The sequence below is a fragment of the Piliocolobus tephrosceles genome, chromosome 8, assembly GCF_002776525.5.
Source record: "Piliocolobus tephrosceles isolate RC106 chromosome 8, ASM277652v3, whole genome shotgun sequence".
In the NCBI taxonomy this organism is placed as follows: domain Eukaryota; kingdom Metazoa; phylum Chordata; class Mammalia; order Primates; family Cercopithecidae; genus Piliocolobus; species Piliocolobus tephrosceles.
This window is the reverse complement of record NC_045441.1, coordinates 11,423,982-11,438,742: the sequence shown is the minus strand read 5'-3', so window position 1 is coordinate 11,438,742 and position 14,761 is coordinate 11,423,982. Positions and strand designations below refer to the sequence as shown.

The 14,761-nt window shown below is 56.8% G+C and overlaps 1 protein-coding gene across 1 annotated transcript in view; it reads left to right on the top strand.

Annotated features, from left to right (window-relative positions):
- Window positions 1-14,464, top strand: part of RASA4B (RAS p21 protein activator 4B) — a 34,559-nt gene extending 20,095 nt beyond the window's left edge. The window contains exons 9-21 of the mRNA XM_023218729.2: window positions 854-971; window positions 1,200-1,350; window positions 1,616-1,680; window positions 2,439-2,551; window positions 2,751-2,943; window positions 3,164-3,301; window positions 3,864-4,008; window positions 4,135-4,304; window positions 6,306-6,443; window positions 8,394-8,529; window positions 12,433-12,553; window positions 13,716-13,780; window positions 13,892-14,464. Coding sequence (XP_023074497.1) covers window positions 854-971; window positions 1,200-1,350; window positions 1,616-1,680; window positions 2,439-2,551; window positions 2,751-2,943; window positions 3,164-3,301; window positions 3,864-4,008; window positions 4,135-4,304; window positions 6,306-6,443; window positions 8,394-8,529; window positions 12,433-12,553; window positions 13,716-13,780; window positions 13,892-14,013 — 1,675 coding nt within the window. The 3' untranslated portion in view covers window positions 14,014-14,464. The remainder of the gene's footprint in view (window positions 1-853; window positions 972-1,199; window positions 1,351-1,615; window positions 1,681-2,438; window positions 2,552-2,750; window positions 2,944-3,163; window positions 3,302-3,863; window positions 4,009-4,134; window positions 4,305-6,305; window positions 6,444-8,393; window positions 8,530-12,432; window positions 12,554-13,715; window positions 13,781-13,891) is intronic.
- The last annotated feature ends 297 nt before the right edge of the window (window positions 14,465-14,761 follow it).

Sequence of the window (14,761 nt, the reverse complement as noted above, 5' to 3'; positions counted from 1 at the left end):
TTTTTTTTTTTTTTTTTTTTTTTTTTTTTTTTTGAGACAGAGTCAGGCTGGAGTGCAGTGGCGTGATCCCGGCTCACTGCAACCTCTGCTTCCTGGGTTGAAGCGATTCTCCTGCCTCAGTCTCCTGGGTAACTGGGATTACAGGCACCTGCCACTATGCCTGGCTAATTTTTGTATTTTTGGTTTTTTTAGTAGAGATGGGGTTTTGCCATGTCCGCCAGGCTGGTCTCGAACTCCTGACCTCAAGCGATCTGCCTGCCTTGGCCTCCCAAAGTGCTGGGATTATAGGCATGAGCCACTGCGCCAGGCCCAGGGGCCCATTTTAACACTGCTTCTGTGCATGAGGCTCGTGCTGAGCAGAGGCAGTGGGAGCCTTAGAGGATGTCATGCCTTGGTCCATACCCACCTCTGTTCTGACCTTCCCTGTCAGAACAGGGAAGCTTGGAAGCTCGATCTAATGTGGCAAGTTGCAGGCTCAGGTCTCAGTTTCCCTAGTAGGTTGTTATGGGGATTTGCTTCTGCTGTAAACTGTACACATGATGGTGCCATTATCTGGGAGTTTATAGATTCAAGGCTGGGAGCTCCACATACCCAAGCTTGGAGGTGGCAGGGAGCCAGACCTTGAAGACAGATAGAGGTGCCTTGAATGCAGAGGCAGGAACGGCTTTCCAAAAAGAGAAAATAAATAGGCCGGGCGGAACCTGGGAGGCAGAGCTGTGCAGGGTACCCGGATGGAGGGCATGAGCAGAGAGATGGGAGGCTGGGCCCAGGGAAAAAACTGGAGGCCATGGGAGGGCTGTGGCCCAGGGCGGCCTGGGTCCCTGGTGGAGAGGTCACAGGCTGCCCATTCCAGGGGCAACCTGGGCTCCTTGCAGCTGGAGGTGCGGCTGCGGGACGAGATGGTGCTGCCTTCCAGCTGCTACCAGCCGCTGGTGCAGCTGCTGTGCCACGAGGTGAAGCTGGGCATGCAGGTGAGGGGGCTCAGGGCAGGGTGGGAGCGTCCAGCGGTGGTAGGCCTGTGTCCCTGTCCTCCTAAACCCATTCTGCAGAGCAGAAAACTGAGGTCTGGGGATGTGAGGAGCTGGCCAGTACCCAGGGCCCCATCCCCAGCCACCCCTTGGGAAAATGTCCTCTTTCCCTGGGGGGCTCTGAGGTCCTTAGAGGAAAGTGTTTGGGATCCCCCGTGCCTCTCCCTGCAGGGCCCAGGGCAGCTGATCTCACTCATCGAGGAGACAACCAGCACCGAGTGTCGCCAGGACGTGGCCACGAACCTGCTCAAGCTCTTCCTGGGGCAGGGGCTGGCCAAGGACTTCCTGGACCTGCTCTTCCAGCTGGAGCTGAGTCGCACCAGTGAGGCCTGGGAGGGAGCTGGGCCCAGAACACTGGGAGGTGGTTGGGCCGGGGTGGGCTCCTCCTGTAGGAGGCAGATGGGGTCAGACAGGAGGGCAGCAAGGGACAGAGCCAAAGGCAGAGGTGGGACAGTGGGCTGGGAGGTGGCGAGGAGGCCCTTTATTGAGGGGCCAGCTTAGATATCCCAGCCACCAAGGTCCTCTGTCCTCCTCCTCCCCCAAAAGCTTTGTCCTAGCCCCCTACCCATTGGGGCCTCTGTTGGTAGGTGAAACCAACACCCTGTTCCGGAGCAACTCTCTGGCCTCAAAGTCCATGGAGTCTTTTCTGAAGGTGAGTTGCATGCTATATTGTCGTCATCTTACAAATGACAACACCGAGCTTTAGAGAGAGCGACAGAGGGGGCTGGGACTTCGACTCCAGTGTTCTATCTCCGCATTCAGAGCCCTTTAAGGTTAAGAATGTGGCTGGGCGCGGTGGCTCACACCTGTAATCCCAGCTCTTTGGGAGGCTGAGGTGGGCAGATCACTTGAGGTCAGGGGGTCGAGACCAGCCTGGCCAACATGGCGAAACCCCATCCTACTAAAAATACAAAAATTAGCCTGGCATGGTGGCGGGCACCTGTAATCCCAGCTACTGGGGAGGCTGAGGCAGGAGAATCACTTGAACCAGGAGGTAGAGGTTGTAGTGAGCTCACGCCACTGTACTCCAGCCTGGGCCACAGAGCGAGACTCCGTTCCCCGCCCACTCACCAAAAAAAGAATGTGTGTGTGTGTGTGTGTGTGTGTTTAAAATTTAAGTTAGAGACAGTCTCACTATGTTGCCCAGGCTGGTCTCAAACTCCTGGCCTCAAGTGATCCTCCTGCCTTGGCCTCCCAAAATGCTGTGATTACAAGGGCTAAGAATTCTAGTCATTCATTCATTCACTCCCTCATTCATTCACGGATAAGCAGTTTGCCCTGTATGTGTACCTGGCCCCCTCCTGGGTGGATGCGGCAGGAAGATGGTGCAGGAGCCGCTGCCGGGAGAGGGTGGGCAGCTGGAGTGGGATTGGGGGAGACAGGATCAATGTGACTTGCGGTGGTCCCCAGGTGGCCGGGATGCAGTACCTGCACGGCGTCCTGGGCCCCATCATCAACAAGGTGTTTGAGGAGAAGAAGTATGTGGAGCTGGACCCCAGCAAAGTGGAAGTTAAGGATGTAGGGTGAGGCCGGGGTAAACCCCGTGGGGGTGCGGGGTGCAGCGGCGTGGAATCAGGCCACGTCTGCACGTGTGTTTGTGGCTCTGCCCACCCGTGTATTGTCCCCTGTGTCTGTGTCCTGGCTGCTGCAAGAGCCACTGTTCCTGTCGTGGCCCTGGCGCTGACCGCGACCCCCTCTACCGCCCCGCCCCGTTCCACGCAGGTGTTCGGGGCTGCACCGCCCTCAGACAGAGGCCGAGGTGTTAGAGCAGAGCGCGCAGACGCTGCGCGCCCACCTGGGGGCGCTGCTGAGCGCGCTCAGCCGCTCGGTTCGCGCGTGCCCCGCCGTGGTGCGCGCCACTTTCCGCCAGCTCTTTCGGCGCGTGCGCGAGCGCTTTCCCGGCGTCCAGCACGAGGTGCGCCCTCCACCCGCCGGGCTAGACTGGGCCGGGTTAGTCTGGGCCAGGTTGGACTGGGCTGGGGCTGCGGGCGAAGAGCGGTGAGGAACCCGGGAGCGCTGGGGAAGATGAGGGAGGCGGTGTCCCGGGGAGGGTCAGGGACAGAGCCTAAGGGGAGGGGGCTGCCAGGAGCCCAGGCCTGGGGCACCCCAGCCCGCGCTGTCCTGCATCCCTGCAGAATGTACCGTTCATCGCCGTCACCAGCTTCCTGTGCCTGCGCTTCTTCTCTCCCGCCATCATGTCTCCCAAGCTCTTCCACCTGCGGGAGCGCCACGCGGACGCCCGCACCAGCCGCACCCTGCTCCTGCTGGCCAAGGTGCGGGCCTTGCGGCCACGAGCGGGATGCACAGCTGGGTGTCCCACCGGGGCCCTGGCCTGGACTGCAGTGTGTTCCCTACCGGCTCCGGGGAGGCCACTGGCACGCCCACGTGGGCACTGCACTTCACGGTTTGCAAAGCCTTCCTGTGGCCACCTTGTTCCAGCTCCATCTCATGGATAAGGGAACAGGCCTGTGAGGGGTCGGAGGTGGCCAAGGCCGCCCAGCCTGTCGCTGGTGAATCCTGGGACCTTCCAACCCGGGTCTGCTTACTCTCAGGCTGCACCTGTCTGCCCGGCACCGGGGTGGGGTACCCAGTGCAGCAGCGTCTGTTAAACCTGTAGAGGAAGGTCCAAGTGGTCTCAGTTATAAAAAGGCATCAAACTCCATGATCCACCGTTCCCTGATCCCTCGTGGGGCTGGAGGGGGCCTGTGGGCATGGCCTCTGTCGCCTCTGCCTCCATCTCTAAAGCTGAGTAGCAAAGACTTGGGGGGTGGGAGGGGGTGCAGGGGCTAGGCCCCTGACCGAGCGGAGCCTGGCCCTTCCTGCTGTCGCATCCAGGCAGTCCAGAACGTGGGCAACATGGACACACCGGCTTCCAGGGCCAAGGAGGCTTGGATGGAGCCGCTGCAGCCCACCGTGCGCCAGGGCGTGGTGCAGCTGAAGGACTTCATCACCAAGCTCGTGGACATCGAGGAGAAGGATGGTGAGCGCAGCCCTGCACAGACCTGCCCACAGCCTACTGCTGACGTTTGATCAGCCCTTGAGCCCCCTGGCCCCGCCCTTATTCACTGGGCTCTCGATTCCCCCCCCTCCCTTCCTGGCCTGGCAGAGCTGGACCTGCAGCGGACGCTGAGTTTGCAGGCACCACCTGTGAAGGAGGGGCCGCTCTTCATCCACAGGACCAAGGGCAAGGGCCCCCTCATGTCCTCCTCCTTCAAGAAGCTCTACTTCTTCCTCACCACCGAGGCCCTCAGCTTTGCCAAGACGCCCAGCTCCAAGGTGGGTAAGGAGGGAGGCCGGCAAGTGAGGCTCTGAGAGGTTATGGCACCTTAGAGGCACCTGTCCCCTTCCTTGGAGCCCACCTGAGGTCCTCCGGGGGTCAGAGAAGAAAGCCAGGTGTGTGGCATCTGTACTGCTTGTCAGAACCTAGGAGGGCCGGACATGGTGGTTCACGCCTGTAATCCCAGGACTTCGAGAGGCCAAGGCGGGTGGATCACTTGAGGTCAGGAGTTCAAGACCAGCCTGGCCAACATGGAGAAACCCCGTCTCTACTAAAAATACAAAAATTAGCCAGGCGTGGTGATGGCTGTAGTCCCAGCTACTCGGGAGGCTGAGGCACAGGAATCCCTTGAACCCAGGAGGCGGAGGTTGCAGTGAGCCAAGATTGTGCCACTGCACTCCAGCCTGGGCAACAGAGCAAGACTCCGTCTCAAAAAAAAAAAAAAAAAAAAAAATGGAGGAAGATGATTCGACCTTACCAGGTTGTTGAGGATTAGGTGAGATGATCTCCCTAAGGGTCTTGACCCAGGGCCTGGCAGGTAGTACTATTTAGGCAAATGGTATTATTAAAGATAGTACATCACCTGGGCTGCTAGGTGAGGAGGCGGCTAGGGCAACCAGGAGAGGCTTCCTGGAAGAGGCAGGAATATAGAAGCACGGAAGCTTGGTGTTGGAAGGGATCTCAAAGATCATCTTGTACAGCCCTCTCTGAGTCATGGGTCACCTCTCCTGCAAGCTCTCTTCTCCCAGGAAGGGCTGAGGACATAATTCCTCCATGGACCTGGTGACCCCTTGCTGTACACCTGCCCCCAGTCATGCAGGCTATGGGGATGGTCGGCCAGGAGTACCCAGCCTAGCCCTGGGCAGGTGAGAGTGGGCTTGGGGTAGGTGAAGGAGCTCATCACTCACCTTGTTCTCAAAGAACCAGCTCAGGGGTCCCACCAGATGAGGGGCCTGCCCCTTCCAACCCGAGATTCCTCAGATGATGATAACTAGTTTTTGAGAGAGGGTCTTTCTCTGTCACCCAGGCTGTAGTGCAGTGGTGCGATCATAGCTGACTGCAGCCTCCAACTCCTGGGCTCAAACAATCTTCCTGCCTCAGCCTCCCAAGTAGCTGGAACTACAGGCATGTGCCACCAAGCCCGGTTAATTTTCTTTAACTTTTTTTTTTTTTTGCAGAGACGGGGTCTTGCTATGCTGCCCAGGCTGGTCTCAAACTCCTGGTCTCAAGCAATCCTCCTGCCCCAGCCTCCCAAAGTACTCAGATGATTATTATGCATTTTCCTTGCCGGAGCTGAAAGATTTGGCTACATGGGCATTATTTAATTCTGGTCCCTTTTTTTTTTTTTTTTTTCTGAGGTGGAGTTTCACTTTTGTTGCCAAGGCCAGAGTGCAATGGTGCGATCTTGGCTCACCGCAACCTCCGCCTCCTGGGTTCAAGCGATTCTCCTGCCTCAACCTCCTGAGTAACTGGGATTACAGGCATGAGCCACCGCAGCCAGCTAATTTTGTATTTTTAGTAGAGACAGGGTTTCTCCATGTTTATCAGGCTGGTCTCAAACTCCCAGCCTCAGGTGATCCACCTGCCTCAGCCTCCCAAAGTGCTGGGATTACAGGCGTGAGCAACCGCGCCCAGCCAGGATATGACTATTAGAGCCTGGGACTACAAAAGCAAGTTGGAAAATTAATAAATGCAAAGTCACACAGCCTTGACCATGGCTGGATTGACTTTGTAGCCCAGGGAATACTGGCTGTCCAGACACTACCCCAAAGCTCGCACCTCCCAGGCCTTCTGGGAGTGCTCCCCTGAGAGGCCAGGTCCTCCCCTCCCAGTTGCTGGGCACTTGGTCACCATCAGTCTGTGCTCTGCCCTGGCTGAGGTCACTCTGGGTCTCCCACACCTACCCCTGGTGCTGCAGAAGGGGAGGCTGAGGGCCCAGAGATGGGGAATGGAATGGCCCTGGCTAGGTCCCTAAACCTCCTCCTTCCTGCCTGCCCCAGAAAAGCGCCCTCATCAAGCTAGCCAACATCCGGGCAGCGGAAAAGGTGGAGGAAAAGAGCTTTGGCAGCTCACACGTCATGCAGGTCATCTACACGGATGATGTCGGCAGGCCCCAGACTGCCTACCTGCAGTGCAAGGTGCGGGGAGGGGAGCAGGTGCTGTGGGAGCGGCCTGAGCACTGTGGAAGTGGCTTGGGTGCTCTGGGAGAGGCCTGGGTACTGTGGGAGTGGCCTGTGTGCTGGGGGAATGGCTTGAGCTCTATGGGAGGGGCCTGGGTGCTGTGGGAATGGCTTGAGCTCTGTGGGAGTGGCCTGAGTGCTGTGGGAGTGGCCTAGGTGCTATGGGAGTGGCCTGAGTGGACTGGATGAGAAAAGAGTTGATTGAGCCTCTCGCCCCCCTACCAGCTACATCAAGCTTCGCAGGGTTTGTCTGATCTGGGAGGTGTCGGGGACAGATGTGTGTGTGTTGTCCAGGGGTCTGAGCCCCCAAGAGGCCATGGCCCATGTCTTTCCCTGGGCATCCATGTGTAGGTCTGTGTATGGGCCAGTGTACAGACAGGTGCATCCCTGTGATGTGAAATTTGCACGTTGCACCCGTTTGTTGGAAACTATTTCCAGATAACTGAGATCGGGGCCAGGCACGCTGGTTCATGCCGATAATCCCAGTGCTGTAGCCAGGGCAACAGACCAATACCCTGTCTCTAAAAAAGAAAATCTGAGCTGGCACCTGTGTGTTTCTGTGTCTGTATCAATGCGTAATAATCAAACGTTATGCTCCGTGTGGCTCTGGATGCATGTTCTCAAATAACCTTCTCATCTGTTCCTTCATTAACTCATTCATTCATTTATTTAAAAAATACTTACTGAGCACCTCCTAGGTTCCAGCCATGATTCTAGGTAAGGGGATACCATGGCAGACGAGGCAGAGTCCTGCCCTCGTGGACCTGATATCCCAGGGAGAAGATGGGCCAATAAATACATGTTTCAAATGTCGGGCCAGGCACAGTGACTCATGCCTGTAGTCCCAGCACTTTTGGAGGCCAAGGTGGGAGGATGACTGGAGGCCAGAAGTTTGAGAATAGCCTGGCCAATGTAGCAAGACCCCATCTCTACAAAAAATAAAAAATTAGCCAGGCATGGTGGCATGCACCTGTAATCACAGCTACTTGGGAGGCTGAGGCAGGAGGATTGCCTGAGCCCAGGAGTTGGAGGCTGCAGTGAGTTGGAGGCTGCAGTGAGCTGTGATCACACCACTGCACTCCAGCCTGGGTAACAGAGTGAGACCCTGTCTCTTAAAAAAAAAAAAGTTAAATTGTGATAGTGACTTGAAGGGAACCAGAAGAGACTAAGGGAGCAAGGGAGGGAACAGAGTGGGGTATAGGAGTGGTCTACCCTATAAAGAGTGGTCAGGGAAGACCTCTGATGGGTGGCATTCGAGCAGGGACCGTGTAGGAGGGTGACCCAGATGCATATCTAGGGCAGGAACACGTGGGACAAGTAAGAAGCCTGCAGCTGGAGGGTCCGACGTGACTGTCCTAGAGGAAGTCACAGACCTGCCCCCTCTGTGCCCTTTCCTCTAGGGGTTCCCTTTTGGGTCAGGGTCCAGAGCCACAGGGAAAAGTACTGATATCAGGGCCACCAAATATAGTTAGCGGGTTCTGGAATACCTATGAGTGGGGCCAAGGGGCCAATGGTAGCTGAAGTCCAGCCCACACCAGCCTCCTGGGCTCCTACCATCCTGGTGCCTTTTGCGGGGACAAGTGGAGCTGCTGCCACCAAAGAGAAAAGACAGGTGGGAGAGAACATGAGGTCTTGCTGTGTTGCCCTGGCTGGACTTGAATTCCTGGGTTCAAGCGATCCTCCCACCTCGGCCTCCCAAAGTGCTGGGATTGTAGGAGTGAGCCACCGCACCTGCTCTCCAGGCCATGCGCCCAGGCATGGGCCACATTACCCTGGAGGAAGGGCAGCCTCTCCTAATTCACTCAAAGCTGCTGGGTTGGGGTAGTGGGGAACATGGCATCTGGCATTAGGAGGGCTTCCTGGAGGAGGTGACGTCTGAACAGGCCTCCCCCTCCCCCTCCCCTGCAGTGTGTGAACGAGCTGAACCAGTGGCTGTCTGCGCTGCGGAAGGTGAGCATCAACAACACCGGCCTGCTGGGCTCCTACCACCCTGGCATCTTCCGTGGGGACAAGTGGAGCTGCTGCCACCAAAAAGAGAAGACAGGTAGGAGAGGAGGCCTAGACACCAGGCTCTGCATCCATCCACTGCGAGATCGGGCCTCTGGCTGAACGACAGGGCCCTGAGCCCTGCTGTGCACCTGCAGGGACCTAACCCAAGGAATGGTGGCCCCTCCAGGTGCTCTGGGCAGAAAGGGTCCCACGGACCAGGTGGTTTGGGAAATGCCATGCGTTGCGTGTGGTGCATATGAGTGAATTCGCTGACGACTCTAAGGAGGCCCAAAAACATGTTAGAATCCCATTTCTTTTTCTTCTTCTTCTTCTTTTTTTTTTTTCAGACCGACTCTCACTCTATCGCCCAGACTAGAGTGCAATGGCACAATCTCAGCTCACTGCAACCTCCACCTCTCAGGGTCAAGCAATTCTCCTGCCTCATCTTCCCCAGTAGCTGGGATTACAGCCGCTCACCACCAAGCCTAGCTAATTTTTTTGTATTTTTACTAGAGATGGGGTTTCACCATGTTGGTCAAGCTGTTCTTGTTTTTGTTGTTGTTGTTGTTGTTGTTGTTTGATACTGAGTCTAGCTCTATCACCCAGGCTGGAGTGCAGTGGTAAGATCTTGGCTCACTGCAACCTCCGCCTCCCAGGTTCAAGTGATTCTCCTGCCTCAGCCTCCCAAGTACCACGGGTACAAGCCACTGCACTCAGCTAATTTTTGTATTTTTAGTAGAGATGGGGTGTTACCATGTTGGTCAGGTTGGTCTCCAACTCCTGACCTCGTGATCCGCCTGCCTCGGCCTCCCAAAGTGTTGGGATTACAGGCGTGAGCCACCGCGCCCAGCCTAGAATTCCATTTCTAACGCAGTTTAACCCAGCATTTCCCAAACTCATTTGACAGGGAACTCTTCTCTTCCCCAAGGAGCTTCTTACAGAACCGGTGTTCTGAGGAACACACTTGAGGAACCCCCTGCTAATGAGAGCCAGAGAGCCCTGGGTTTGCACACCCCCATGCTGGCAGTCTCAATCCAGAGCTGTGGGTGGGAGGGGACCCTGAGCCTTGGGCACTAGAGGGATGGCAGAGAGGAGCTTCTAGAAGGACTCCATACTCTGTAGTACTCTAGCTTCTAGCACCTGTGGCTTTATTTATTTATTTATTTATTTTTTGAGACAGAGTCTCACTCTGTCGCCCAGGCTGGAGTGCAGTGGCGCAATCTTGGCTCACTGCAAGCTCCGCCTCCCGAGTTCACGCCATTCCCCTGCCTCAGCCTCCCGAGTAGCTGGGACTATAGGCGCCCACCACCACGCCCAGCTAATTTTTTTTGTATTTTTAGTAGAGACGGGCTTTCACCATGTTAGCCAGGATGGTCTTGATCTCCCGACCTCGTGATCTGCCCGCCTCGGCCTCCCAAAGTGCTGCGATTACAGGCGTGAGCCACTGTGCCCGGCCTTTGTACCGGTGGCTCTTGAGTACTTGAAATGTGGCTTGAGGAGCTGAGGGGTTTTTTTTGTTTAATTTTGTAAAACAGGGTCTTGCTCTGTTGCCCAGGCTGGAGTGCAGTGGCATGATCATAGCTCACTGCAGTCTCCAACTCCTGGGCTCAAGCAATCCTCCTACCTCAGCCTCTGAGTAGATTGGAAGTACAGGCATGCGTCACCACACCTGGCTCTTTTAAAAAAAATTTTTTCTGGGCGGGCGCGGTGGCTCAAGCCTGTAATCCCAGCACTTTGGGAGGCCAAGACGGGCGGATCACGAGGTCAGCAGATCGAGACCATCCTGGTCTACACGGTGAAACCGCGTCTCTACTAAAAAAATGCAAAAAAACTAGCCGGGCGAGGTGGCAGGCGCCTGTAGTCCCAGCTACTCGGGAGGCTGAGGCAGGAGAATGGCGTAAACCCCGGAGGTGGAGCTTGCAGTGAGCTGAGATCCAGCCACTGCACTCCAGCCTGGGCGACAGAGCGAGACTCCGTCTCAAAAAAAAAAAAAAAAAAAATCTTTTTAGAGGTGAGGTCTTGCTATGTTGTCCAGGCTGGTCTTGAATTCCCAGGCTCAAGCAATCCTCCTGCCTCGGCTTCCCAAACTGCTGGGATTGTAGGAGGGAGCCACCACATCTGGCCTGAGTTTCACATTTTTAAAAATGTTGTTTTGGCCAGGTGTGGTGGTGGTTCATGCCTATAATCCTAGCACTTTGGGAGGCCAAGGCGGGCAGATTGCCTGAGCTCAGGAGTTCGAGATGAGCCTAGTCAACATGGTGAAACCCCGTCTCTACTAAAATACAAACAAACAAACAAATAAATAAGCCAAGTGTAGCAGCGTAGGCCTGTAGTCCCAGCTACTCAGGAGGCTGAGGCAGAATTGTTTGAACCCGGGAGGCAGAGGTTGCAGTGAGCCAAGATGGTGCCACTGCACTGCAGCCCGGCGACAGAGCAAGACTCCATTGCAAAAAAAACAACAACAAACAAACAAAAAAAGTTGTTTTAATTTTAATTAACTCAAATAGCTTCATGCGGCTAGCTGCCACCTTGTAGAACAGCACAGTTCTAGAACTTTTGAGACCTTCTCCCTGTTATCCACACTTACTTTACAGAGTAGACTCAGCACTTGGAGTCCCCTGGCCTTCGGGCCAGGCCAAACGCTGGTCCCCAGAGCCCAGTGTGGCAGAGGCCATTGAAAGCTGACCCACCCACTCTAGCCCAGCCCTGGATTTATGGTCCAGTCATGTATAGGGATGGGTGACTTTTTTGTTATTGTTTTTGTTTTGAGTAGGTTCTCTCACTCTGTCACCCAGGCTGGAGTGCAGTGGCACAATCATAGCTCACTCCAGCCTTGACCTCCTGGGCTCAAGCAATCTTCCTGCCTCAGCCTCCTGCACAGCTGGGACTACAGGCACATGCCACCACACCCAGCTAATTTTTTATTTTATTTTTTTATAGAGTCAGGGTCTCACTATGTTGTCCAGTCTGGTCTTGAACTCCTGGCCTCAAGCTCTCTTCCTGCCTTAGCCTCCCAAAGTGCTGGGATTACAGGTGTGAGCCACTGTGCCCGGCCTCTTGGTGACTCTTTGCAAGGGCATTGCTGGCTGGCTGATACGACCTGCAGCCTCTGCCTAGAACCATCATAGCGATCCTCTCATTATTGGCAATGTGGGACCCACCGTGGCCCAAGAGACAGGGCCTGTTATTCCACTGTGTGGAGGAGAAGCTGAGGCTTAGGGAAGGCAGATGACTTGGCAAGGTCATAAAGACAGCAAGCTGCAGGACCAGCTCACTGTAAGGCATGAACGCCCTGTGGCCCACCTCACCATGACGTTAACATTTCAGCCTGCTCCCTTCCAGGCAGGCAGCTTTCCAGAAAGTTACCCAGCTCCCTGGCCAGGCGCGGTGGCTCACGCCTGTAATCCCAACACTTTGGGAGGCCGAGGCGGGCGGATCACGAGGTCAGGAGATCGAGACCATCCTGGCTAACACGGTGAAACCCCGTCTCTACTAAAAATACAAAAAAATTAGTCGGGTGTGGTGGCGGCGCCTGTAGTCCCAGCTACTCATGATGCTGAGGCAGGAGAATGACGTGAAACCAGGAGGCGGAGCTTGCAGTGAGTCCAGATTGCGCCACTGCACTCCAGCCTGGGTGACAGAGCGAGACTGTCTCAAAAAAAAAAAAAAAGAGTTACCCGGCTCCCCCAGTCATATCCTGATGACATCCATGCTCCACAGTCACGCATCCCGTGGTACAGAGGCTGACCCCAGGAGAAGCTGCTGCCCCAAGGGTACGGAGCCGAGGCAGGGCCTGGGTCAGATTTACCAGACTGTGCTCCCAGCCCTGCCCTCACCAGGGACCCCCAAGTGCATCTCTCTCCCCTCCAGGCCTCCGTTTCTCCATCTATGCAACCAGAAAGTTGGACATGGTAGTCCCAAGTGTCTGCTTGTGACTTTGCCCTCTCTGTGCCCCCAGGTCAGGGCTGCGATAAGACCCGGTCACGGGTGACCCTGCAGGAGTGGAATGACCCTCTTGACCATGACCTTGAGGCCCAGCTCATCTACCGGCACCTGCTGGGCGTGGAGGCCATGCTGTGGTGAGTCCCACCCAGGAGAGCCTGTGCAGCCCGGGGAACGTGCCAGGCTTGGGGCTGCTCCATGGTGGCTGGTCACCTCTCTGCTAATTGGCCACATCTGGGGAGGGCACCAGGAGTACCTCTTTGCAGCATGAGGCCAACTCAGGTTAGGACGGAGGCCCCAAGGGTCAGGGCCATGCCTGCTTCATGCCGTGTGCTGAGCCCCGCTTGCAACCTGGCCAGCTGTTCCCCCGGGCCCTTGGAGCACAGGCACAGCCTCGGCCAGCTCCCTGAATCCTTGACCATCTTGCTTCATCCAGTGGTTCTCAGCCCTGGCAGAAGCTTAGAAAAAACAGGATGCTTTTAAAGATCAGCTTTAAAAAACAGGATGCCAAGGCCCCATTCAATCAGGGTCTCTGGAGATGCGGCCGGTACTGGGATACTTCAAGGTGATCCAGTGCTTCCCACACGCTCAGCTTCCCCTGAGCCAGCTGGAGCTGGAGCTCGTTCATCTCTCACACCCCTACACCCTGCGAGGAGGAAGGGTGTGGTCCTCCCCATTCCTCATCGACTCTTCCGGGGTTTATCTCTGCCCTCAAAACCCACAAAGGTGGGGTGCGGTGGCTCATGCCTGTTATCCCGGCTCTTTGGGAGATGGAGGCAGGCAGATCGTTTGAAATCAGGAGTTTGAAACCAGCCTGGCCAACATGGCGAAATCTCATCTCTACTAAAAATACAAAAATTAACTGGGCGTGGTGGAGGGTTCCTGTAATCCCAGCTACTCGGGAGGCTGAGGCAGGAGAATTGCTTGAACCCAGGAGGTGGAAGTTGCAGTGAGCTCAGATTGCGCCACTGCACTCCAGCCTGGACCACAGAGCAAGACTCCATCTCAAACAAAACAAATCAAAACAAAAAAAAATCCAAAGGGCATTCTGGTCATCCCACAGTGGTGTGGGGAGGAGTAGGAGACACAGGGAGGGAGAAGGTGCAAGGTGGCCTGGGGCCGAGGCTGGGCCCGTGTTTCCTCTTCATAGACTGAAAGAGTCAGCCCTGCCATCACCCCCCAATCCACCTCTAGCCCAGGAGGCCCATGCTGGGTCACCCCCAGCCTTCCCACAGGGACACCAGAAGCTCTGGCAGGGCAGGTGGAGGATGCTGGCCCTCACTCTGACCTCCCCCACAGGGAGAGGCACCGGGAGCTGAGCAGGGGCGCAGAGGCAGGCACAGTGCCCGCGAGCCCTGGCGAAGGTAGGTCCTGCCCACCTGGGACTAGCTCGTGGCCGGAACCCCCTCCAGGGGTGCACGGGTGGGGTCCTCGGGCTCACTCCCAGGGGCCCTCACGGCTGCCTCTGCCCGCAGCTCCCAAGGACTCCCTGGCCCAGCTGCTCCGCGTGCTGCGGGACCTCCGGGAGGCCCATAGCTCCAGCCCGGCCGGCTCCCCGCCCTCAGAGCCCAACTGCCTCCTGGAGCTGCAGACGTGAGGCCCGCCCTGCGCTCCCGTTGCTGAGTCCCCTGCCAAGCGCTCGGACCCCCCACCGGACTCTCTGCACCCCCCACCCCAGTCCTCCTCATTAGGGTGCAGGGCCTGGGTCTCTTCCAGGTTGGGGAGAGGGGGAGTCAGGGATAAGGGGATCCCCAGAAGTGCAGAGTTGAGTAGGCCTGGGCCTGTCATGGCTGGCCTGAAGTGTCCCTGGCTCCTTACAGCCGCTGCAGCCATCACTGCCTCTCCAGGGATCCTCCTCTCCCGCCTAGGACAGACCCAGCCAGAACCACCGCTAGGACGGGCCACACCCAGGGGTCTGGCCTCCAGGGACCTAGAGAATGGGAGGGAGAACGGGGCCCCAGGAGACCCGGCCGCCACCCCACCCGCTACCCTTGGGTGGCACAGGGCTGTGCTGTTGCCAACAGTAAACCTGCTGTTACTGTCCAGGCTGTGGGGTCTTGTGATGGGGGTCTGGGGAGAAAGTGGGCCTGGGGGAACCTCGGAGGCCGTCGGTGGATGTGCCAAGGATAGGGCCGACAGCATGGGCCTGGGCATCCCTGTTCCCCGCTTTCTTCCGCCTACTCATCTGGGGTCAGGGACTCCTTTCCCTTCCCAGTTGCTGTCCCCACCATGTCCCTGGGTCCCCTCTTCCATGCCCCACAGGCCACAGAGCCCAGTGTGTCCAACCAGCTGTTCTCTCCTCAAAGCAGCCCCCAAGCAAGTCCCTTCTCTAGGGTGTCTCTGAG